Source organism: Lissotriton helveticus, chromosome 8, assembly GCF_964261635.1.
Source record: "Lissotriton helveticus chromosome 8, aLisHel1.1, whole genome shotgun sequence".
Lineage (NCBI taxonomy): Eukaryota > Metazoa > Chordata > Amphibia > Caudata > Salamandridae > Lissotriton > Lissotriton helveticus.
The window spans coordinates 1022278591-1022305241 of record NC_136069.1 but is presented as its reverse complement, the minus strand read 5'-3'; the positions used below and the strand labels follow the sequence as shown (position 1 = coordinate 1022305241).

The window sequence follows — 26651 nt, the reverse complement described above, 5'->3', positions numbered from 1 at the left end:
AGCTACTCCTGCTCTGTCGGGCCACCTTCCGCCCGAACCGACTTGCCAGAGTCCTCAAAAGGTTCAGGATCCGTAGGTAGCGTGTCAAGCCAGTCACTCACGACCCCAGGATGGTCGAAGAAAAAAGTACGATCCCTATGTACCACCCGCAGACGGGCAGGAAAGAGCATGGCATACTTCATAGACCTTTCCCGGAGTCTCTTCTTGACCCCTTGGAACCCCAGCCTCTGTTTCTGGACCTGTTGTGTAAAGTCCGGATAGAAGCTGACAGTAGAGTTCTCAAAGGCAATGGGACCAGACTGCCGCGAAGCCTGCAGGATAGCGTCTCTGTCCCGGAAATGAAAGATCCTCGCAATAATGGGTCGAGGGTTTGCACCCGATTTAGGTGTGCCGCCAGGGATCCTATGTGCACGTTCTACAGCGAAGAACTTGCTGAGACCCTTGGGCGCCAGGTGATTCAGCACCAGGTCTTCCACCAGTAGGTCCGTCGAGGCAGCAGTCGATGATTCCGGGACCCCAATCAGGCGGATGTTATTGCGCCTGGCACGGCTTTCATAGTCCTCTAGGCGCCCCGAGAAATAATCATTGGCTTTCCTCAGATTCCCGACTTCAGCCTGCAATGCAGAGACATCGGTGACCAGGCTAGAGGTCTGAAGATCCAGGGATTTGACCTTTTCGTTTGTTTTCGCCAAGTCCGCCCTGATCAGATTGACATCAATCGCCACCGTATCCAGTTTGAGAGTCAAGGCCTCATATTGTTGCCCCAATGAGGCCTTCATACCGGTGATGGCACCCATGAGATCTCGCAGCGAGGGCTCGTCTTCAATCGATGAGTCCTCCGGCATTGTCGTCGAGGGTTTAGCTACTGCTCCCGGCGATCCCTTAGCTAGAGTGTACTGGTCCATAATGTTTGTTTGCAGAGCACTCCCTCGAACGCCCGATTTAGGCCCGCGCTTCCCACCCTCAGGCTTGGTGGCCATCTTGGATCCTAGACCCGTACGGTTCGCCTGTTGACGGGTGAAAATGGTGACTGCGGAGGCAAATGTAGGACCAAAAGGGCAAATGTGGTGCCAGTCTCAGATCTGGAAGCCGCTACAGATCGGTAGTAGGAACGGAGAGACCAAGGGTGTAGGAGCGTCCGGCCGTCCACGGAACCTGCAAAGTCAGGTGGAGCTCCGGACAGGAATCGAAACCGAAAGCTATCGCCAGCCCACGCAAGTCTGGCAGTCCGTTGTTGTTCACTTACTGGACGGCAAGCGAGACAAGATAGCGCGGGGCGTCACCCTGGAGCAGGCCAGAAAACTGCGACAGGCTGTAGCTCTGGACCCCGAAGTCCAAAAAAGTTCGCTGGAACAAATAAATGAGCAGTAGAACTGTGCCAATAAACACCCGTCGTCCGAATCAGGATAAATTACAGGATAGTCGATGGAGGTGGCGAGGGTCCGGGAGCCCTGTGCTCACGTGACCATCTTGGGTGCGCGCGAAGCTCCTCCTCCACATGGAGGTCTGTTGAGCCCAGGAGACCACGATCCTTGGGAGGGCCAGCCATTCCCAATGGGGTCGCAAATTGCGAGTGGCTTATTAATATTCATGAGCCTCGCATTTTGCGACCCCATTGGGAATCGCAAACAGTGCCTGAGACACTGTTGTACATTCATTTTTGCGAGTCGCATTTTGGCACAATTTGCGACTCGCAAAAATGAATGGTTATACATCTGGCCTCGAGTGTGATAAATGTGCTAAGCTGTCCATGGATGCAAAATTAAAATTGTGTGGCTGCTTTGGTGACTGATGCATCATTGAGGAACTTCTATATCAGAGATTTACTTCTCATAATTGGAAGTAACCTAAAACAAATGGACAATATGTTTCCATGTGTTCCACTTTTGTGATTGTCAATATACTGTACTGTGTGCACATTTAAGTGTGCTATTTCGTCTTTTCCTGTGGGAACATTCTGACATGAAATGAGGAAAATGCATTCCGTTTTATGAGAAACTAATATTTTATTTTAAAGTGCTAAGAGTCAGTCTTCAAGGTGCATTGTCACAAATCACCAGACTTGCAAATATAACGTTCTTTCAGTTTGCAATGGGTAGAGAGAGATAGAGAGAGAGAGAGAGTGAGTGAGTGTGTGTGTTTTATTTTTTTCTAAACCTTTTTTTTTTTACTCTGACAGATTCAGCTGCGCAATCAGCTGATCCGTGAATTGAAAAACCCAGGATCAGGTGGAGAACCTCACCCGCTCTCAGGGTCCCTCGAAGGAGATTCACTGCTCTTCAGGGCATCGAACAGCCTGGTGGCTGATCATCTGCGTAACGCTGGCTATGAATACACACTCTCCGTGTTCTACCCAGAATGTGGCCTGGAAAAAGAGCGGGTGAGTGCAATCTGCGTTAGTCAGCATGCACTTCTTGTCTCAAGTGTTGGTAGTTTTTTATATTTCTTCTTTCATTTTCCCAAACAGGCTTTTACTGTACAAGATCTTCTGCATCTAATGAAAGTCAACCCAAAATCTCGTTTGTACAAGTCTTTGGTAAGCATCTGATTAATTGTAGCATTTTTAATTAATCAACATAGGCATCCTGAATAGAAGCTAATCACTGTTTTTGTTTTCACAGACCTCAAACAATCAGCAAGAGAACAGACGAGGTACAGGTTTTTAAAATGTTCTTAATATAAAAGTTGTTTCTTAAGTATATGTTAATACTTGATCTGTAATCTCAGTATCTGTTTTTTAATTGAGTAGACCAACCAGTGACTTATTTATAACTATTGGTTAAGTAGAGGTCGAAGAAAAGGTACAACACACCATTGTCTTGCACCTTGATCAATGGATCTTTTTTGATAGCCCTAAACGTTAAGGGTCCAATTCAAACAGGCATTTTTAAGCAAGTCAAGCGGTACTCCTTCAGAAACCTTTGACAACTTCCTACATGCCTCTATGAATTGATTCCAAAATGTTAAAATGGAAATAAATTGGGAATATTCATATACTCCTAGTACAAACAGGACTGTGCTTTCTTTGCGCAAATAGGAAGTACGAGATCACAAAGGTAGGGGTATGTAAAAACATACTCTTGTGGTACTATTTCCTGCTCATAAATGCTTTTGTGACATGTCTCCATGAGGCCTAATTCACACAAAAGTAGTATATCTGCCCCAATAAAAATATTTCTTTGGAATATTTCTTTGGAATTCACAAAAAGTTGCAGGAGAATACCTGGAAAGCTGCAACAATTTTAGGTATCCGGGTATACCACTGTAAATGTTATCATGTGCGCACGTTGTCTGCCATTCAGTACAATTCTGCATTAGGTAAGCCAGCCCTACTGTGCAATAGTACATTTTCCCTGTTTTTTCTTCAATGGAAACCTTTTGCCACTATAGGTAAGCCCCTCGCCAGAGAGCCCCACAAAGTGTTGGGGTGTTTCATTGTCTTTCTCCCACCCCAGAAAGGTTAGAGAGGAGAGTGTTAAATTCAACAAACTCACAGGTTTGTGGCCATTCACAAACTCTCGTATATCTTGCCTCAACCTACACACATCCTACCCTTTGTGTGCAGTTTACCACTGCATAATTGTACACGGTGATAGGGGCCAATTAGTGTCATTCGAACCTCTTTCACTTACCATGAAATATGGGGTCATGTTCCCTGCCGATTCTCTTTTTGTCACCTAGCTACCCCTACCACAGCACTCGGTGATATGCTTGTCTCTGTTCTATTTTGTGTGCTTTCCACTCCACATCTCCCAAGGACCATCTTCCCAGTGGCTTTACAGTTCACTTTAGTGCCTACAGATTGGATCATTCAGCTCTCAACTTAGAAAGTTTTGGTTAAACCCTTTGCTTGTGTTAGGTCTCTTCACCTATCTATTTTAATTACTCATTAAATCCTTTACTCCTACACAAGGAAGGAAAGTTATTTAAACAGCGAGAGATTTGTTTAATCACATCATACAATACTTATGTGAATAGTTGTGATACCTTCACACCTAGCACCTGCAACAATCAGTCTCTGCCATCTTGGAACTGTGGATCGAGGTGAGAGGTGGATTATCTTCCACAAGAGAGATAGCTGTAGGGGATTGGTTTATATGTGTTTCTTTGTGAAGAGATACCTGGCAGTTATTATGTGCACCTGCTTTGGCATCTTGAGTTCTGTGGCATCGTGAGTTCTAGCAGGGCACCAGCATAAAACGGATTCCCTTATTCAATCCTTTAGAGAATGATGACAGACCAGAGATGCTTTCGTATTGGTGGGCTATTAATAAGTGTTATTTTTGGCTGAGCATGTAAACACTGTAAGGTCGCCAGAGGTGAAAAGATCAATTCTCATCTATCCTTTGCTGAAATCATACAAAGCGAGGCATTCATGATTCCATGAATACATGCACTGTTTTCCTCCCTTTTAGTAGCATTTAACTTTACAGGAATCCTTGCAAGAAGCAGTATGCCAATGATTAGTGTACTAACAAGTTGAACATTCATCTCTGCAAAATCCCTGGTTGGATCACGTCTTGCTTATGTTATGAATTTGATGATTCATAAAGTCAGTGATGCAGTGAGATAGATGAATGAGACAAAATCTGAATTATCAATAACTGGTTGTTCTATTAATGCCCTATAAATTGTCAGTATTGGACATCATATTTGTTTATGTATCTTGCACACAATGTTTTAATCTTCCATTCATTTTGTATGATTATCATTTTGTTTCCATGAAATATGAACACTTGGTTGCACAAATGGTCCCACCTCATCTTCCACATCTCCCAGGGATTCTTCTCCATGTTTTAATGGAGTTGACAGAGTATCATCTGCAAAAAGAGAGTCGAGATGTAGACACGCAGACAATCTCAACACCGCCGTATAAAGAATCAGTAGGTAAGATGCCACGTTTCACAGTCTTTTTTTTCTGCAGCCTAAATTATTTTATAGTAATGTCATTGGTTACATATACAATTGTATAGAAAAATCTTATTTCCCTTGTCGCTGCACTGGTTTCACTGCATGGTCCTATATGCTCTTAAAGTTTAAAAAAACTCATAAGCCCTTTCTTCACTATCATCTATGAGTTAATCCATTAAATATGATTCTTATCCCATAAAAACAAGAAATTGACTCCGATGCCAAAGAAAGCCTCTAAATCTATAATTATTTGGTAATTGTCTCTTGAAACAATCTGACAACAATAATTTGACAAGTGATGGACTGCGATCATGCTACTATCATGGAGAGTTTATAACCTGCCGAGACAGCACAATAGTCTGTAGGTAAGGTCATGCAAACCAAAAGCGAAGTACATCCTGTCATGTTATTACTTCATCAATTCACTATATGAATGCACACGCTTTTGTATAACCTGTATGTTTGAAGAATCAAAGTTGATAGCATTGTCAGTAGCTATTCATAGAGCATCATAACACTGAATTAATCAATTAGACAACCGAAAGGAAAATCAAAAACCTAATTGTCTATATGATGCTTGTAAACAAATCATTCATTTGATAACTTTATTTCGGTCGTGGACCATAAAAGTACAGATAAAATACATAGAAGCACGATAATAAAAACCATAAATAATTAACAGTTAAAAAAATATTTAACCACAAGTTTGTCCCAAGATATCAAAATGTTATAAAAAAAGGGGGAGTAAAAGAAATAGGAATACTAAAGGGGGGCTGCTTCAATTAGGTCCTTGTCAAAAAGGTAGTCCTTCTGCGCCACATACCATGTAAGAAGCGGGAGACAGCAAACACAATGGGGGGGGGAGGTATAATATGTTAAAATTCTGCAAGCCTGAGCACATTGTCTAAACAAATCATCTGTGTAAAGTTCTTTAGACAAATATAATGAGAACAGAATAAATTGGTGTACATAAATTGATGTGATAGCCTTAATAATATTAAAAGTAATATAATCAAAAATACCAAAGAGTTTGTTATAAAAGTCCCGAGTTGTCATTTCCTAGCCTTGATCACAGGTACATTTTTTGCTACCACTCATCACCTTTAATGCTAAAAAGGCACACAAATGTCTTTATACATGGCCCCTTTTAGATGCTGGTGTGAAAGGGCAAAAATACTTCTGTAGCCTTAAACTAATGTTAAGGTAAATGAATTCTAAAGGACTGCTGCATTTGGGTTGCATAAAATAGTTTTTCAACACTTTGTGAAAACCTCTACTTGCATCAAAGTATTACGAGGATGGATTCCTCAAAGTTAAATGGCTAACGCCAGAAAACCTACACAATGCATGCCTGTGAATTGTCTGCTTTCCTAATCCACTTTTTCACAAGAGAAATATCAGAATTTCATGCGATGTTATTCTGGCACACTCTACTTCACTTCATCTTAAGGAACAGCAATTCCATATTCCTCTTGTTGCAAGTAATTGTTTAAATGTCATTTACCTAGTGCCTTCTGCTGAGGACTGGTACCAGGTTTTGGGCAAAAGATACTAGAGAATACAGGACAAAATAATTCCTTTCCTCTGCAGTGAGGAAGGTAAAGCCGCTTACTGGACAATTATAAGGAAATATACTTCAGTTAAGTCTTCCAACAAAGCTTATTTTGGTGAGAGAATTAAGGCCGCAGGAAATAAATCACAGGAGTGTTTGAGGATCATAAAAAAAATTCTTGCACCTACTCCCTGTAATAGAAGTTTACCCCCTTCTTTAGAATGGCGTGAGAAATTACCACCTTTTTTCATGATAGGATTCTTGAAATACAATCTAATTTTGTCACAGCCTCTTTGAATGACGTGATCACATCTCCTCTTGCTGTAGTGACAGAGGATACAGAATATTTTTTGTCTACCTTCGGTCCCAACCCCCTGGATGTTTCTATAGCTGCTATCTGCGACCTTAAATTTGGCTCCCCTTCTGATCTGTGCCCCACTTAACTGCTGATCTTGGGCCGATGTGATCAACCCAATGGTGACCAAATTACTTAATGAGTAACTTGCCACTGCAGTCGTACATTTAGCTTGGAAGCAGGCACAAATATTTTGCAAAAATCCTTGGCTGATTCTAACACACAGGCTAATTATAGACTTATTTCTCTACCTGGTTGCCAAAAATTATAGAGAAATTTGTAAATCAGCAGCTCTCTTATTCTTTGGAGTCCATCGCTCTCCTTCACCCCAGTCAGTCTGGGTTTTGGCCTAATTTGAGTACAGAGACTGTTCTTCTAGAGGTGACAGAACACATCAAATGCACTAATCACCCGAGAGGGTATCCAGGCGCTTATGTAGGTGTAAGGTGCCTATGATACCTATACAAAGAGACATGTCTTTGTCTTTGTGCTGCGGAACTCACGAAATGAGGAGGAGGCTCTGATGTGTTGAGGGAGGTCGTTTCATGTCTTAGGTCCAATTTAGGAGAATGAGCGACCTGCAGTTTTGCTTTTGCGGATGGGGGGAATGTGTGTGAGTGAGAGTGAGCCAGAGAGTAAGTGTCAGTGTAAGTGCCTGTGGCTGTTCAGGTATTCTGGTCCTGTGCTGTGTAAGGCTTTCTATTTGTGTGTGAGAAGTTTGAATTGGCTGCGCTTGTCAATTGGGAGCCAGTAATGCTTCATGAGGTGTGGTATGATGTAGGTGCAGCATGTGAGGTCGAGCATGAGTCTTGTAGTGGTGTTCTGGATGGTCTGGAGTCTGTGTAGGAGTTGTTTGGAGATTCTAGTGTAGAGAGTGTTGCCGTAGTCCAGCCTTCTGGAGACAAATTCTTCTGGTGTTCTGGGGCAACTATTTGAAGTTATTTTGTCGCATGTGTAGAATGTGGAAGCAGGAGGTGCACACTTTGTTGACTTGTACCATCAAGCTGAGCTTGTCGTCTAAGATGATCCCTAGATTTCCCTCGTGCTCTGTGGGTGTGGGTGTTGGTCGTACATCCGACGGCCACCAGGTGGAGTCCCATGGGAAGGTATCGTTGCCAAAGACCAGTACTTCTGTCTTGTCAGAGTTGAGATGCAGGCAGTTGGTTGACATCCATTCTGCTACCATGGTAATGCAGTTGGTGACATTGGTCCTGGTGGTGGTTGTCTTGTGAATCAGGGAGAGGATGAGTTAGGCGCCATAGGCATAGGAGATGTCAGTGATGTCTTGTGATCGGATGATGTTGGCGAGCGGTGTCATGTATATTTTGAAAATGGTGGAGCTGATGGACGATCCCTGTGACACTTTGCGTATCAATCTCTTGGTCTCTGATGTGAAGGTTCACAGCCTGACACTTTTGGTTCTTCTAGTGAGGAAGGATCATAACCATTTAAGAGCAGATCCTTGTATGCCGATCTCTTGGGGGTTTCTGATGAGGATGTTGTCGGAGACTGTGTCAAAGGTCTCAGAGAGGTCGCGCACGTTTGAGGCTGCTGTTTCTCCTCGGTCCAGGAGGATTCGAATGTCGTCAGTGGCCGTGATAAGTACCATTTTAGTGGTGTGGTTCTTTGTGAATCATGATTAAGGGTTGCGTAGAAGATGGTGAAGTTCAAGATGGGTTGTGGTGTGGTTCGAGAGAAGCCTGCAATGGCATACTCACCTCTACGCACTAACACTGAGGGCATCTGCTTTAGTGAAGGGATTAAAAAGATTTAACTGTGCGTATGGCGAAATGTCCGATAGACTGGTCCTAAAAGCATACTCAGCAATGGTACCACCCCAATTTTTATATGGTGCAGAAGTGCTTCATTGGAGGAGTGAAACACTCTGAAAAATCTATTCTCCTTGCCTAAATCGTCAATGGTTCAAGCAGTGAGACTAGAATTGGGAATCACCTCATGGGGTATAACAGCTTGTATGGCCCTATTATATTTCTGGCAGCGACTGGGAGCTGGAGGTGATTATAAAATCTCACAATGGTGAGAAACAAGATTGTAAAGAGTGAGCTAACGTGGGCATAAGGGATCAGAGCCACTTTCACTACTGCGTGTCGCATGATAAAGCTCACGCTGTGCCCCTAGTCCCTCCAAATTAAGATCAATAAGAGTGAGCTTAGGGTCCTGCGAAAAGACATTTCTCGAGCACAGGACCAAGATTACCTCTTGAGGAAAAGCTCAGTTCTCTACATGGCCTCAGCGTGCAAAATGAACATCATTTTCCTTATATTGACAGGCTACCTAGCTGTCGGTTAACCCCTTGGGCGCGGCCGCGATTCTGCGCCTGTGCGGCAGAATCGCGAGTGGGCGGGTTTATGACGGCTGCCAGCCGTCATCAGCACACGAGCCCCGTGATGCATGACGGCTGGGGGCCGTCATCAGCATCCAAGGGGTTAAGGAGAGAAGTGTTCAGGTTAAGATTCAGGGTAAACCTACGTTATGAGAATAACGGGGTAAAAAGATTGATGATAAACAGTAAGGGAAAATGCACCTGCACTTTAGGAACAACATGTGATATCCTAAATATATTACTGGATTGCCAGAAGGTTTTAGAGTTACGAAGAGTGTTTTATGTCTGTTTTTTTTTTTTAAGTACGACATTATAAATAGGACGCAAGCGGTAAACCTAACAGAAGAGATTCATTTAGACATAGCTTGTGCCATAAGAAGTACATACAAAAAGTGTAAGAGTTTCTCCAATGCGATTAGAACTGAGCCTGCATACTTCATAGTTCTATGTGGCCAATGGGCAATGGAATGTTAAAAGGAATGCGGAGTGTAATATATGAATTTTAATGAGGTTAAATAATGAACTGTGTTTTTAGAAGTTTTTAAAAATAATTAAAAAAAGTTTTGAGGACCACTGGCCTAAATAAATTGGTATAGAATATCGAAATATTACCTTATGCACAGTATACCATTTGCACATGCTTTACTGAACCTATTGGATTGTATTTGTGACAGCTATGAATTACAGGGTTGGATGTTATTTTATTATTTTTTATTTTCTGATTTTAACGAACTGTATGTTGTTTATCTTGTATACTTTTATGGTTGTAAAAGACCGAATAAAGTTTTTCTACAACTACTGCTACTAAGGTGGGTTGCGAGTTGCTGTTTGTTAGCCATCTCAATCACTTTGGCTGGAAAGGGGAGCAGAGAGATGGGGTCGGAAGTTGCGCAGTTGATTATAGTCAGTTGTGGGTTTCTTGAGGATGGCTTTGATTTCGGCAATTTCCCATTATTCTGGAAAAGTGGCGGATGTGATGGAGGTGTTGATGATGTGGGTCAGAGTGGTGGTTATTGGTGATGTTGCCAGGTTGTATATGTAGTGGGGGCATTAGTCCGTTGGGGCTCATGACTGCCTCTGTGTTGTTTCTGCTGAGGGTTGTCCATTCGGTCAGATGGCTGTCTTGGTTGGTAGTGGGTAGGTTAGCAATGAGTTCTCTGGGGTTTGGGTTGGTGTGCAAAGTTGCTGTAGATATTTGTGATTCTGCTGTTGGAGACCTTGGTTAGGTTGTCACAGAGTTGTTGGGAGGCAGCGATGTTATTGACAGTGGCTAAGGGCGAGGTGAAATCCTTAATGATGTAGAAAATCTCCTTGCAGTAGGTAGAGCGTCCTTCAATGCCATCCACTCATACTTTTATCTTTGTTCTCTGTTATTTGCTGGTGATAGCGTCTGAGTGCAGCCTTGTAGGTAGTTCTGTCTGTGCTGTCGTGGCTGGCTCTCCATTTCCTTTCTAGCTGTTTCCAGTGTTGTTTGGTGTCTAGGAGGTCTTCTGTGTTTAACCTGGGCTGCTTGTTTGATCTACTCTGCTTGTTGGTTTTGATGGGTGCAAGGGAGTCTGCACAGTTCTTGATCCAGTTGTTGAAGTTGTTGATGTCTTGTTGAGGTTGTCTGTGGGACTAAATTGATCAGTGCTTAGGGCCCTGAGCCAGTCTGCTTCTATTATTTTACCTCAGCTACAACTTGGACTGCTGAACCTGGACAGAGTGTTGACTTGAGCTGTGTTGACTTCGAAGTGGATGATGGAGTGATCTGTCCATGTGAGTTGTGTGGTGGAGTTGTACTTGATGCTGTTGCTTGTGGTGAAGATAGAATCCAATGTGTGTCCTGTGATGTTGGTTCTGGGACAAGCTGGGCGAGTCCTAGGTTGCTTAAGCTTTCCAAGTGTGCTGTGAAGCAGGAGTCATTTTGGTCTTCCACGTGAAAGTTGAGGTCAGCAAGGAGAATGTAGGCTCAAGAGTTGATGGTGAGCAGTACAATGAAGTTGGTGATGAGGTTGGTTATGGTGACTCTTGGTCGGTGGGTAAGGGTTCTGTTCAAGGTGACGTTTTTAGAGATTTGCGGCTTGAAGTGCAGGTGTTCCAGGAATAGTGTGGTGGTCTCTGTAGATGTTGAGCATTTGATGGATTCCTTTTAGATGATAGCGAGTGCTTCTCCTGGCTTGTGAAGGCTGTCCTATCGAGCGATCTTGTAGTCCGCTGGGATTGTCGTAGCGATGTCAAGAGTCAATGAGGGATTGAGCCAGATCTCTGTGATGAAGAAGATGCCAGGTGCATTGCTATTCAGCCGGCCGCATATTCCGTAATGTGTAATGCAGATAAGACAGTGCTCCTTCTCTTTGGCCTTGACTCTCCTTTTGATTGGTTTGTATGCTGGCTTGAAAATGCCTCACTTCTTGTCCTCTTCGTAACCTTCCTATGAGAACTATGGTCTCCCTGCATCTCCTCTCCGTTCACTGGCTCCCAGTTAAGAAACCAATTCTGTTCAAGATTCTTGTACTGACCTTTAGAGCCTTCTATCGTTTAGTCTCTCAGTATCTTGCAACAAGAATACATTTTCTCTATCCCACTAGGGAACTCCACTCCTCCAATCTTGTCCTGGGAGTGGTGCCTAGGATTAATCTCTCCAGGAAAGGTGGCCGCTCTTTTTCCTTTTGGGGCCTTTTTCTTGGAATAAGCTTCCTCTTGACATTCGTCTTGTAGGTTCTGAACAAATTTTTAAGAAAAATTTGAACACAGCTTTTTGTTAAAGTCTAACTTCTTGCCTGTGAGCCCTAGTGCTGGGACACTCTTCCAAAAATCTGTTGCCCTTTATAAATCACTACTCATCATCATCCTCAACCTCTAAAGTTTGTTTCTGAATTTTAGACATATTGTATCTAATTTCCAATATATGGTGGACAGCTGCAGAGTTAAGCATGTAATCTTTAGTGCATTCCAGTGTTCATTAAATTGGATTCTATATTAAAGCTCCCTCTTCCGTTGAAGTTTAATCTTGTCTCCTGTTTATGGGTTCATGACAAACACATCACATGTCACTGAATTGAAATACATATAGTGGAGGCACAGCTTGGTTAGCTGTACCCACAATAGCCTGCTTGATACTTTTTTGGGCGTTTTTTCCAATCTGCATTTAGTAGCAGAGATTAAAAATAGTTTTATTGTGCTTAATGAAAAACTATGATAATCTACTATAAGTGTCTTTTCCACTATACTCCTCTTGGATCAGCTTCAAGTGGTTTTATTAATGGCAGCTTCTAATGTTTTGATTAATGCCTTTAATGTGTACATTGAAACCATTATGTGTGTTCACACTCGTGCTATTTAGGGTTTCAGCAACTCATTCCTGTCTGTGATAGCAGCCTTTTGTTTTAAATTCCAATCACGTCCCGACCGTTTGTGGCTGTTTTGTTTTACAAACCAGAAAGTCAGTCCGTCCCAAGGTAAATGTTTATTTTTCCTCATTTTGGTTTGATGGGTCTCACCCGAACGTTGCCTCATTGGTCTTCTTCAAAAGTGTACTATACTGAACTACACAAACGTCACAAAATGTGAGCTCACACAATACATTATGATATTGTGATCCTTTTGTGTGGGCCAGCTGCTTACTGCACACAGAGTACTGCACAGTCTGTCCCCTAATGAATGTGCAGGTACTAGTTGCTCTTTGTTCTCCTGCATTCACCTACCTATAACATATGTTCTGAGTGTAATGACCATATGAAGGTGGCGGGCCAGCTGGAGGTATCATCCTCCTGATATAGGCATTACATGTCTCCCTACAGGCTTTCTTTTATTGTCTACAACACACAATGGTGATGCTTAGTCTCTGTGTGCTGAATGTGAGTCACTTGTGTGAACTCTCTCACAAGGATAGCATGTGTTGGGCTGCACAATAGCAGAATTAGAGGTGTGTTGGCAGACCCTACATCTTTCTGTACTTGAAGTGAGAATTTACTCATGGTCCTCTCCTGATGCACACATACTAACGTGACAAGCTACGTCTGCACTGCTGTATACCCACTTCAGGCTATAAAAGTGCAAATCATTTTACATATGCACAATAATAAACTGAGTTGAACATTAAGGGTTTAGCTAAGTAATTTTCCCCTATAACGTGCTGGCCAAATTGATGACAGTAGCTTTTTTTTACTTATCTCATGATATTGTATTTCCTTGACAATTAAAGTTTTTGAATAGCTTTGCAGTTTAATCTGTTTCTATGTCATTTGTCGTTGTTCATGTTTCAGTTGAAAAGCTGCAGCTAATTGATGAACAGTTTGCGGGAATTTACCCCCAGCGACAGAAATTTGAATCTTTGGAAGGAAAACTAGCTGTGTATCGCAAAGAAATTGAGCAGCAGCTCCAGGCAGAAATGTCTCAAAAGGTACGAGCAAAACATTGAGAAGTTATGTTGATCGCTGGGCTAAATAGATATGTGAAGTTTGCACTAATGAAACTAACCTAGATGTGCCAAGATCGCCCCTATGCATTGCTCGTCTGCATGTAGTATAAGCCAGAGGAAATGTACAAGTTTGAATGAGAGGATACATAATAACATAGATTTCACAAATGGGTGGACATTAAATAGAGTAAACCTAGCACTTAAATTCAGAAATAAGAGGTTCGAGGCATATGAGCTGCAGATTGTACATTTAGCAATAGATCGCCACCTGGTGTTGGGCTCTGATGATTGCAGGTTGTTGTTGTCTTCTTGGAAGAAGTCTTTGTAGTCACGAGATAGGTGACTCCTCCCTTGGACAATACTGCGCATGGTCATCAATTCCATCCTCAGATTGTTTTTTTCCGCCACTGGGTTCGGATGAAAGTTTTCCGCTCCGGCTAGAAAAGACTCTTTTCGGCATTTTCGAAGCGTGAAACTTTAGACAAACAACTTTCGACATCGAAGACACTTTTCGACATCACCAGCTACATCCCGGTGCGTCGACGCGGGCCGTTGGGCCTATCGGCACCGTACGGCCTACGCCTCATGGACAGAACTCCATTTAAGAGATGCCCGATATGTCGAGCAAAATTCCCTCATAGCGACCATCACAAGGTTTGCAACCTCTGTCTCTCGCCAGAACACGACGAGTCGACCTGCACAGCCTGTGCCTCCTTCCGATCGAAAAAGACCTTTCGGGATTGGAGGGCCCGTCGACACGAGATGAGGAGATCAGCGCCAGCACCGGAGGCCATCTTTGAGGAGGAGAACGTCGAAGAAGACGTCTCTGAGGACGAGAACCCACTCGAAGATATCTCCGAGGACGAGGCTCCACTCGTCGCCGAGGAAGACTCGCCTGATCTCCAGATCATATCGGGAGCAGAGGACTCGGACGATTCGATTCCATCTCGACAACCCGTGAGTACCTCTGCCCCTGCACAACAGACACTGCCCAAACCAAAGGCAACGGTCAGCACTCCGCCCTTGGGGCCCAGTCGAGACCGAAATTTACCCTCCAATGCCCCGCCTTCGGGCTCGGCTCCGAGGAAAAAGACTACGCCTTCCGGTGCCTCGGCACCGAAAAAAACACATGTGCCAATTCCACCTCCTCCATTGGCACCGAAACATCCTTCGACACCGAAGGACTCTTCAGCACCGAAGCTAACACACCCTTCGGCGCCCAAAGACTCTTCGGCACCCAAATCTAAACAGGCATCGGTGCCGAAACCAAAAACAGCAACGGAACCGAAAGCTTCGACTCCGAAACCATCCGGCTCCAAAAACAAAGACGGGAAGATAGACTCCGGCGCAACAGGCCCAACAAAACCTGTCTCCACGCCGAAATCTTTGATAAAGGTACCAAAGACCACATGGCCTGATACACACAAGCCTAAACCACCTTCGGCACCGAAGAAATTGCCACAGGACTCAATAACTCCTCCTAAGACAAAAAACAATAAAGAACCACTATCGACACCGAAGAAATCGGCGCAGAAGAGGATTATACAAGAGGAAGAACTATTTAGACCAGATCCAAAGCAGAAAAAGGTCTTTATCAATCCAAAAACTGGACATGTGGAAGCAATTCCACACAAAAAGAGACCAGCAGACACACCACTCCCAACTGTGGTTCCTGCCAAAAAGTATTGTGCAACATCTCCAATGCACCCTTCTTCTCCTTCACCTTCTTCCTCTCCTATCACTCCATATATTGAGCCTAAAACTTCTCCTGCTCAATCTCCTGCATCATCACACCACACTGACGAGGAGTATGACTTAGGTGGGGGGGATGATGTACCAGAGACACATACATACCCCTTAGATGAGGATGAAGATGTCAACCCAGAATATACCAAGGAAGATGATGCATATAATTTCCAACCAAATAATGCACCAGACATCCCTGAGCCTCAGTACTACCCAACAAAACCTTCCCCTCCAGAGGATAGTATTGGGTTCAATCATCTTCTAAACAGAGCTGCACTTTACCACGGAGTACCAATGCACTCTGATGCCATTGAGGAGGATTTCTTATTAGACACTTTTGAGCAGTCACAAAGATCTACTCAAATACTACCTATGATCAAAGGGTTCATTAAACATGCTCCAGAGATTTTTTAAGATCCAGTAAGGTGTAGGGTACTAAATCCAAGAATAGAGAAAAAGTATAGACCAACACCAGCAGATCCTATCTACATTAAGGGACCTCTACCATTGGACTCTTTAGTAGTGTCAAATGCACGTAAAAGAGCCAATTCCCAGACTTCTGGTGACACACCCCCGCCTGACAAAGAATCAAAAATCATTGATGCGTCAGGGAAACGGATTGCTGCACAAGCAACAAACATATGGCGCATAGCAAACAAACAAGCCTTACTCTCACGCTACAATATGGCTCACTTCGACCAACTAGAAAAGTTAATGGAACATCTACCAGATCAATGCAAAGATCAGGCAGCAGAGCTCTTACAGGAAGGCAAACTAATATCTAATGCCTCCATTAAATGCCCACTAGATGTAGCTGACACAGCATGTAGGGCAGTTAACACCAGTGTTATCCCCAGACGTCATGCATGGTTACGCATTTCCGGTTTCAAAACAGAGGTACAAACTACCATCCTCAACCAGCCCTTCAATCAGAACCAGTTGTTCGGGCCAGAGGTAGATAATACACTAGAAAAAATGAAAAAGGACACAGACACTGCTAAGTCTATGGGTGCATTACAATCTACCCAGACTAGAGGTTCTTTTCGTCGCTCCTCTTATAGAGGAGGCTCCAAGCAGACCGGCGCAGATAACCCGTCATATTTTAAAACCCATACACAAACCCCCTCTAATAAGGGTTACTTTAGAGGAGGGTACAGAGGAAACAATAATAAGGAAAGAGGTAGAGGTAACAACAACAACCGCTCCTCTTCCACTCCCAAACAGTGACTTCCCTCTGCCTCCCCTACAACATTCCACCCCTGTAGGGGGCAGATTATCACATTTCCTACCTGTCTGGGATTCCATCACAACAGACAGGTGGGTAAGACAAATTATTCAACATGGCTACTGCCTAGAACTCACAGCAACCCCCCCAAACATACCACCCAGGCAGCGTCCAATGTCCACAGAACACATAACACTGCTTCAACAGGAAGTTCTAGCACTTCTACAGAAAGACGCTATTCAAGAGGTCCCCTTACAGGAACAAGGAACAGGAGTCTACTCCCTGTATTTCCTAATACCCAAAAAGGACGGGACATTAAGACCGATCCTCGACCTCAGGCCCCTAAACCACTACATTCAATCAGATAATTTTCACATGATCACTTTACAACAAGTACTCCCATTACTACAGCAGGGAGACTTTCTGACAACACTAGACCTAAAGGACACCTATTTGCATATTCCTATACATCCTGCGCACAGGAAGTATCTAAGATTTGTCATACAAGGACAACACTATCAGTTCAAAGTCCTTCCATTCGGAGTCACAACAGCACCATGAGTGTTTACAAAGTGCTTAGCAGTAGTAGCAGCACATCTCAGAAGACAACAGATACATGTCTTCCCTTACCTCGACGACTGGCTCATAAAAGCAAGATTGTTCAACCAGTGTGTACAACACACAAAACAAACGATTCAAACATTACACGACTTAGGGTTTACAATAAACTACACCAAGTCGCACCTAGAGCCTTCGCACGTTCACCAATATCTAGGAGCTACCATAGACACATCATCAGCTCTAGCCTATCCCAGTCAAGCCAGGATTCAAAGCATTCAGAGCTTGGTCTCCCTTTTTCAATGCCAACACTCCCTTCAAGCCAGAGTGTTCATGAAACTAATAGGCATGATGGCGTCTTGCATCTTCATAGTTCCTCACGCAAGACTGCAAATGCGCCCACTACAAGAATGTCTAGCACAACAGTGGAATCAGGCTCAAGGTCAGTTCACAGACCTGGTGTTGGTAGACAGCCGTACATATCGCTCTCTGCAATGGTGGAACACCAAAAACTTGACAAAGGGACGGCCGTTCCTAGAACCTATTCCACAAATAGTGCTGACAACAGATGCATCCCTCACAGGATGGGGAGCCCATCTCCTGCACTATACCACTCAAGGCCAATGGAACAGCCAACAAAAACTGCTCCACATCAATCATTTAGAGCTGCTAGCGATTTACCTAGCACTCAAGACTTTTCAAGTACAAGTACAAAACAAAGCTGTTCTAATCCGGACGGACAATATAACAGCTATGTATTACATACAAAAACAGGGGGGGACACACTCTCTGCAACTGTCCCAGCTTGCACAGAACATTTGGAGATGGGCCATCCCTCAAAACATACACCTGACTGTAGAGCACCTTCCAGGAATTCACAATCAGATAGCAGATCTGTTGAGTCGTCAATCACAACAGATTCACGAATGGGAGTTGCACCCGCAGGTTCTACAACCATTCTTCTAAATGTGGGGGCACCCACAGATAGATCTGTTTGCCACCCACGAAAACTCAAAATGCCCATCCTTCGCCGCCAGGTTTCCACACCCGCGGTCGGAGGGGAATGCAATATGGATGAATTGGTCAGCCAGATTTGCGTATGCTTTTCCGCCTCTCCCACTCATTCCACTAGTAGTACGCAAGCTCAGACAACAGTCTCTCAAACTAATACTAGTGGCCCCCACATGGGCACGCCGGCCGTGGTTCACCACACTACTAGACCTCTCACTGGTTCCACATCAGAAATTATGGCTCACGCCATCCCTGTTAACACAGAACCATGAAGAAATAAGGCACCCAGAACCAAGCCAACTGAATTTGGCGATCTGGCTCCTGAGGTCTTAGAGTTTGGCTACTTAAATTTACCACCAGAATGTATGAATATAATTAAAGAAGCTAGAAGACCCACCACTAGAGCATGTTATGCTGCTAAGTGGAAAGGATTTGCAATATTCTGTAACAACAATCACATTGATCCATTGGATGTTTCCATCCAAAATATTATTTGTTACCTTCTACACCTACAAAGGTCCAACTTGGCTTATTCTTCCATACGACTGCATCTAGCAGCAATTGCAGCCTATTTACAAAATAGACAGCACCTATCTCTCTTTAGAGTACCTGCGATAAAAGCATTTATGGAAGGATTAAAACGAATAATCCCACCTAGGTTACCACCTGCACCAGTATGGAACCTGAACATTGTCCTTACAAGACTCATGGGACCCCCTTTTGAGCCTTTACACAAGTGTGAATTGCAATTCCTAACATGGAAGACTGCCTTCCTTGTTGCCATCACCTCTCTCAGAAGAGTTAGGGAAATACAAGCATTCACAATAGAATAACCATTTTTTCGGATACACCCTAACAAAGTGGTTCTTAGACCTAATCCAAAATTCCTGCCAAAAGTGATTACCCCTTTTCACCTTAACCAATCAGTAGAGTTACCAGTGTTTTTCCAAAAACCAGTCTCTGTTGCGGAAAGGGCTTTACACACCCTAGATGTTAGAAGAGCTCTTTTATATTACACAGACAGGACTAAATCCTTCAGAAAGACAAAACAACTATTTGTATCTTTCTCTTCCCCACACAAAGGCAATCCCATATCTAAAGGAGGAATTGCCAGATGGATTGTAAAGTGTATTCAAATATGCTATCAAAAAGCTAAACGTACACTAACGGTTCCTCCTAGAGCGCACTCCACTCGCAAACTAGGAGCCTCTATGGCTTTCTTAGGAAACATACCACTAGAGGACATATGTAAGGCAGCAACATGGTCTACCATACACACCTTCACTAAACACTATTGTGTTGACGTGCAAGCCAAGCAGCAAGCTGCAGTAGGCCAATCTGTCCTTAAAACACTATTTCAGTATGCTGCAACGGATACAAGCGACCACCGCTAGGGGAGACACTGCTGCACAATCGTTGCTAAATGTACAATCTGCAGCTCATATGCCTCGAACGGAATATGCTACTTACCAGTATGCATCTGTTCTTGGCATGTAGAGCTGCAGAGTTGTACATGCCCTCCCGCCTCCCCGGGACTTGTATCCAGTACTCATCTTACTTAGATGCACACGCATGGACATCCTTTCTCTTTACTTCTACTAACTCCATCATTTCCCATCATGGCGAAAAACAATCTGAGGATGGAGTCGATGACCATGCGCAGTATTGTCCAAGGGAGGAGTCACCTATCTCGTGACTACAAAGACTTTTTCCAAGAAGACAACAACAACCTGCAATCATCCGAGCCCAACACCAGGTGGCGATCTATTGCTAAATGTACAACACTGCAGCTCTACATGCCAAGAACAGATGCATACTGGTAAGTAGCATATTCCTTACATAAGAGTGACATAAGGTCTCAGTGTTTTATTTAATTAACTTTTCCTCTAAAGCTGGGGCGTGGACGAGCCGAGTGCCAAGTTGGCAGCTTGATGCTGAAGCTCTGGAGCCGCCGCGGACCATCGGCAGCTTAGCTCCGCTCTATCAATGTTTCGGACTTGGAAACGGTGAACGGAGATGTCCTCCGGACCGTGGAACATCCTGGGCCGCATAATGGTGGGCTAAACACTGCGGTGGAGGAGCAGCGGCCCTCGCTGCCCGGGATTCCACGCGGCCCTCGGAGGCCCGCAGCTTCAGGGGCCGAGGGTGAGCCTGAGGGCAGGGTCTCTGGCTGGCTGAGCTGCTGCACCACAAATGGAGACCGGAGTGGCGGTAGGCCTGCAGATACGAGGAAGAACCTACGGCATTTCCGAGTGAGAGCAATACTTCACAGAAGGGCTGCAGCGGTGAGTACATCGTCCCCAGTTTTGGCTTCTGCACATTTCTGATTCCACCAAGCACGAGCTGGCTGATCCCCCCCCAGGAGACAGCATCTGGCAATGAAGTGCCTATAACAGAAGACGCTGCTCTTTTCATTGGCGAGAGACTGTTTTTCTATATCTGATTGCCATTGTGCCGCATATCGCCCACCTGCACCATGGTCTTGCTATCCTCATACAACGCTGGGGGTTGTAGGCCTCATAAATCCAGGGACCTAATGGGTAGGATGCAATAAATTGTGATACTGGTGACTTTGTGGTGCTACAAAATGCGTCTCCCAATGCGCAGGCCCGTTGCAGCTTGGTAATTGGGTCAATATATCAACCTGATTGAGCAGTTAGTACAATATTTCTGAACCCTGGCCTGCGCCATATATCATACAGTTATTCATGCACTACAAGCCCCACTCCTTCCTGGCTCTTTGAGACACGCTCTTCCCCTGCTTCATCATGGGGCGCAGTGACCCTGAACAGTGCCAACTCTTTTTTGATGCCACTAAGACGCCCCAATGCAAGGGGAATGACGGCCCACCATGTGGACACCCCCTTTCCTCATTTACAGTTGGAACCTTCACCACCCGATAGATTTGCAGCAATTATGGCGGAACTGTAAACTGACTTTAAAGCGATCTACACCAGATTTGATGCCCTGGCGGTATGCCTGGATGATATGCATGGCTGCATCTAACGCCACAAGACCCGTATAGAGGCTGCTGAACAACGCATATCAGAATTTGAGGATGCCCAACGTACTATCCATAAAAGACTGGAACAAACCGAATGACTTCTAAAGATGGTAGCCTCCAAGGCAGAGGATCTCGAGGCGCGATCACTCTGAAACAACATTTGCATAGCCGGTATGGCTGAAACAACCAACACAGGTCCTTATGGGTAGGTTTGTGGAACGTCTACTGGTGGATTTGTTCAGCAAGGATGCCTTCTCCACAACATTTGCAGTTGAACGCGCGCACAGAGCCCTGGAGTCGAGATCAGCTCCTTGTGCTCCTCCACGTTTGACTATATCCCGGCTGCTAAATTACCATGACCGCGACGTTGCTCTTTGTCTAGCCTGTTAAAAAGGACCTATTCACCATCAGGGCATGTCACTCTCCTTTTTCACAGAAAACCTCACATTTTCGAATCACCCGATGATCCGATGGATTTCTGGAAGCTTCACAAACCAAGCTCCCCCTCTCCGATCGGCCAAGAAGCGCCTGCCTCTTCGCACCCTCCATCTGCTGACCCATAAACACTGTTGGGCCTGCTGCCCAATGCCATGAATGCCTACTGTGCATGAAGTTGATTCAACACCATGCCTCCGCTGCAAGGAATTTTAATTTTTGCTGGCTGTGATTAACTTAATTTATTCTATCTAGCAGTAGATCACCCAGAGGCAGCGGGCTCTTCAAGCGTTGCCTCCCCCCAAGGAGATCTCCTCCTGTTTATTGGGGATATAATGGTATTCACTGGATACTGGTTGGGTTACTATCCAATGTGGGTGGTGGGGGATAGGGGTTGTTATGCGTTCCATGTTTTATAACCGTTTTCTACAGGAGAATGAATGTATTGTGGTTCATATTGACATTTGCCCTTACAACGCTACATGTCCAATTTTATATTCTTGGCCTACACGACACCAACGGTTAAAAGTCCCCAGGTGATGGAGTTGAAATGTATGTCCTGGAACTTGATAGGCCTTGCTAACCCTTGTAAGGAAAGGCCGGTGTTATCATACCTTACACGACACATGATCCAGATGTTGTTACTGCAGGAGACCCATTTTGCTCCCAACTCTACCAATCGGCTTGCCTCTAATTGGGGGGGCAACCACCTCTTTGCTAGCTACCACACATATTTCATGGGAACATGCATACTGATCCACAAGACAGTACCATTTCAGACGTACAAATTGATAGTGGCCCCGGAGGGTCACTGCCTACTGTTGGCCAGCACTCTTGGGGCGGAGCATGTACTCCTAATCAACATTTATGCACCAAATACAGACATACTAGAATTTTTCGCTATTATCGCTACACATATTTCTAAACTCTCTATTGATTCCATCCTAATGGGAGGTGACTTTAATCTTAGATTGACCCCAACCCTTGATATGACGGGCCCTGGACAGGCCACCAAGCCACACACTCTTCAGACACTCAATACCTTGTTGCACTCCTCACTACTAAAAGATGCATGGCACACTCTTCATCCTTCATACAAAGGTTTCTCTTTCTGCTCCGCTCCCCACAGGACTTGGTCCCGCATAAATCACTGGTATCTATCCACCAGCTTACTGATCAATTCTCTCAGTGTAACAACTCCCCCCCCCTACTCTCTTGGACCATTCACCCGTGCTGTTGACTCTCTCTAGCCCCAGTGTCACACGTTCATCTATGCCCTGGCGTTTTCCAGCTGAAGCTCTACTCGATAGCGTGTTCCAAAATGACGTCAGAGATGCTATAATCTAATATTTTCAATTAAATGCGGGATCCATAGCGCATTATGAGACACTCTGGGAATCTTTCAAAGTCTATATATATGGGGCATATGTATCGTCAAACAGGCCGGGGTATTGCGATCTATCCGCCAAGACCTTGAGTCCACAGAAGGTGCATTACGAGATCTTGATGAGCGTGCACTGACAGAAGATCCTCCACCTTTATTACACCAATGAGCAAAGCTTCTTGCTGAATTTCAGGAACATGTTGCTCGCGAAGTTAACTATCTTAGCAAATATGCACGTGCAAGAATGTACGCTGAGGGTCCGAGACCGGGCCAGACACTGGCCAGGCTCCTCCGCCCTCAGCATCAATCCTCCTTCATTCGCAGCTGCAACTTGATGATGGCGTATCACTTACGTGCAGTGCTGATATAGCCGTCACCCTCCTTTCCTATTACTCTCGTTAATACGCCACTCGTTTCCCCCTTGGAAGAAGTATTCGCTGACTATCTTGTGGAGGTAGCGATGGTCTGGCTTGAAGACTTTCAGTGTCTATTTATGAACGTCGCTTATTACAGCAGATGAATTGTCACAGAACATTGACTATCTTAATGGAACTCGTGCTCCTGGCACTGATGGCCTAACTGGAATCTTTTATACAACATATAAGTCATTGTTAATTCCTCATCTGCTGGAGGTGTATGCTGAATCTTTCGAGCACGTACGGCTTCCCCTGTCAACTGCTAGAGGCCGTCATTACCCTCCTTGTGAAGCTGGGCAAACCCTCTAATCGATGTGACTCATGTCCACAACTATCGCTGTTAAATCAGGATTATCAATAGGGCTCCCGGTTTTATGGTATTTAATTTTTTCAACATTTCCTTCTGTATTTATCCATATTTATTTTTAATAATTTTTCTGTATTTATCCATTTTTATTTTGTGTTTTCTGCATAAATGAAGCTGCATTGTGTATTTCTCCACATTTACGTTTTAGGAGTATACAGTGCAATAGCGTTATCTGAAAACACTTGCATTGTAGTATAGCATAAATTACTGTAGATCTGCCTTTAATTAAGCTTAATTAAGAAATCTATTGTCTTTTTTCATCTCTTCTGCCTCTCAATCTGTACACTTACGGACCTGGCACTCATGACTGACAGTAGAAAAAAATCATTCAAAGAAGGCCAATTTTCCATATTTTTCTGTATTTAAAAATAAATGCAGACAGGAAAATAACTAGTCTGTATTGTTCTGTAACAATTAGTAAAAACGGAAAACTGGGAGCCTTAATTATAAAATTTTGGCTAAAGTCCTGGCAACACGATTATCACTATTGGTTGACCCAACCATCTCCCCGTTCCAATCCGGCTTCGTTCCGAATAGATCCACATCCATAAACCATCGCACAGTCTTCACAGTCATTAATGGAATAGATACCGATGTGCCTGCCATGGCTATACTACTTGACTCTGAAAAAGCGTTTGATTCGCTAGAGTGATCCTTCTTATAAGCAGCACTGCTAAAGCTGGGTATCCCTAAGGGATTTTCTGATCTCATACGCTTGCTTTATACCGATCCATTGGCCCGGCTCCTTGTAAATGGCGAGTTCACTGGTCAATTTGCCTTGTCACAGGGCATTAAACAAGGATGCCCCTATCCCAGTTGTTGTTAATTATTGCTATTGATCCTCGTGTGCGACAACAACAGGAGCAGCATCTGCAGCTCGGGTTAAGATTCCATCGTGGCCCCCTCCTGGCCTCATTGTATGCAGATGATTTTCTGTTATTTGTCAGGGACCCCACTGTCAATCTTCCTCCTCTTCTCTGCAAGATTGTGCAGTTGGGGTTTTCTCTGGGCTAGTTATAAATTGGAACAAGTCCAAGATATTTTCAATAACAGATGCTACAGCCTAATTCACCCCAGACTTCCCCTTGCACTGGTGCGATGAGCCCCCTCGCTATTTGGGTGTCCTTTTACACCGCACAGCATCAGGGGTCATTTGCCTCAACTATGGTCCAGCTATTGACCGACTAGCGACTCAAATAGACAGATGGATCAAGCTCCCACTCTCTATTGCTGGTAGGATTGCCATTGTAAAGATGGCTGTACTCCCCCAGTTTTTATATCTCTTTCTTAACATTCCTATCCCACTCACTTCTCAATTCTTCAATACTCTTCGTGGTACGCTCATCAGATTGGTTTGGGCTGGTGGTCAGGCACGTATCAAGTGGCAGACGTTGACGATGCCTTATGGGAGTGGGGGATTTGGTGTTCTGGACCTTTATTTACACTATTAAGTGGCACAGGCGCACTATTAATATCATTGGTAATATCCGGCATCGAGACTGCAGTACCTAAAACTTGCGTGGTCGCATGCTGCCCCCTGGTCACTTTCTGCCATTATTCCGCATGGCCTTTCCAGAAAACCCATGGAAATTCAGACACTTCAGACTACATATTGGGCTTGGGAGAGGCTGGGTCATTATTTGAATGCAGGGCTCCTCTACTCCCACACTTGCCACTCCATGACATCCCATGGTTATCTCCCACCATGGAAACATCAAGTAAAAGCACTCTAGCTCAATATGGGTTACATACCATAGGGGATCTATTCCATGATGCTCATTTGTGTGCAGCTACAGAGCTAGCGAGGGAGGAAAATGTGCCCTTTACGGATAAATTCCTATTGCATAAAACACGCACCCATGTACACGGCATTTCACTCCTCCACAGCTGAGCCCGCTGACTTTTTGCCGTTATCTCTTGTCATTACATCTGCAACCGGTGCTCACTTGGTCTCCCCCTATGTAGCTTGGCCCAGACGCTCATGCCACCGGTGGGGAGGGGAACGCGCACCACGTGGGAGGGGGATTTAGGGCACCCACTATCAGATGAATCTGAAAGAAACCGGTTAGTGTTAGATTCCTTACCTTAGAATATCCCCAGGCGTCAGACTGGATCCGGAAAGTTTTGCGTAGCAGTACCCCTACGCGTCGGTAGGCTTCATCTGCGGCTCCGCATCCGTCGTCGGCGTCGTGATCGGCGGGATGACGTCGTCGGAGTACTTAGACGCCGCCCTCGCGCGCTGACGTCAGTTCTTTTTTCCGCGCCAGCAAGCGCAGATGCGCGAAGAGCAGTACTCTAGTCAATTTTTGACTAACTTTTTGATCTCTTTTGATCATCTTTTTCGAGTCGACATCTACTCCTGGTGCCGATAGGGATGCCTGGTTTTAAACCTTGCGAGGCCTGTCACCGCTTGATGTCGGTGACCGACCCCCCCACCGTCGGTGCCTTTACTGCCTCAGGCCGACCACGACGACAAGTCGTGCCCTGACTGCCGGGCCTTGCCCTCGAAGGCTAGGCGGAGCGGTCCCACAAGCTGCTCGAGCTCCGGCAGTCCGCTCCAAGCCGCTCGAGATCCCGGTCGAGGAGGAAGTCGAAGGACCGGTCGCGGAGCCGCAGTCATCGCTCGTCGAGTCATCGTCACCACTCGTCGGGCTCCAAGTCCTCCGGTAAGTCAAGGCATTCCAAAAAGAAGTCGAAGAGACGATATCGCTCTTCTGACTCCCCCCCCCCCCCCCCCCCCGCCCCCCCGCCCCGGGTCTTCTTGACCTGCCTGGATCTACCCACTCTTAATGGTCCCCCGGCGTCAACAGTGCCCGGTGGATATTAACACATGGCTCAGCTCATGTGATGTTCCGTAGCGGCGTCCTATGATCTACCCACCTCCACCGGGTCCTGGGCGATGTGCCGCCCGGCACCGTCCCCGACGTCAATGGGTGAGGCC

At 44.9% G+C, this 26651-nt stretch overlaps 1 protein-coding gene across 2 annotated transcripts in view; it reads left to right on the top strand.

Annotated features, from left to right (window-relative positions):
- OFD1 (OFD1 centriole and centriolar satellite protein) overlaps positions 1 to 26651 on the top strand; it is a 635354-nt gene that overhangs the window by 75869 nt on the left and 532834 nt on the right. For both annotated transcript variants that reach the window (XM_078657861.1, XM_078657862.1), the window contains exons 3-7: positions 2180 to 2380; positions 2468 to 2536; positions 2622 to 2652; positions 4780 to 4887; positions 13410 to 13546. In XM_078657861.1, coding sequence (XP_078513987.1) covers positions 2180 to 2380; positions 2468 to 2536; positions 2622 to 2652; positions 4780 to 4887; positions 13410 to 13546 — 546 coding nt within the window. The remainder of the gene's footprint in view (positions 1 to 2179; positions 2381 to 2467; positions 2537 to 2621; positions 2653 to 4779; positions 4888 to 13409; positions 13547 to 26651) is intronic.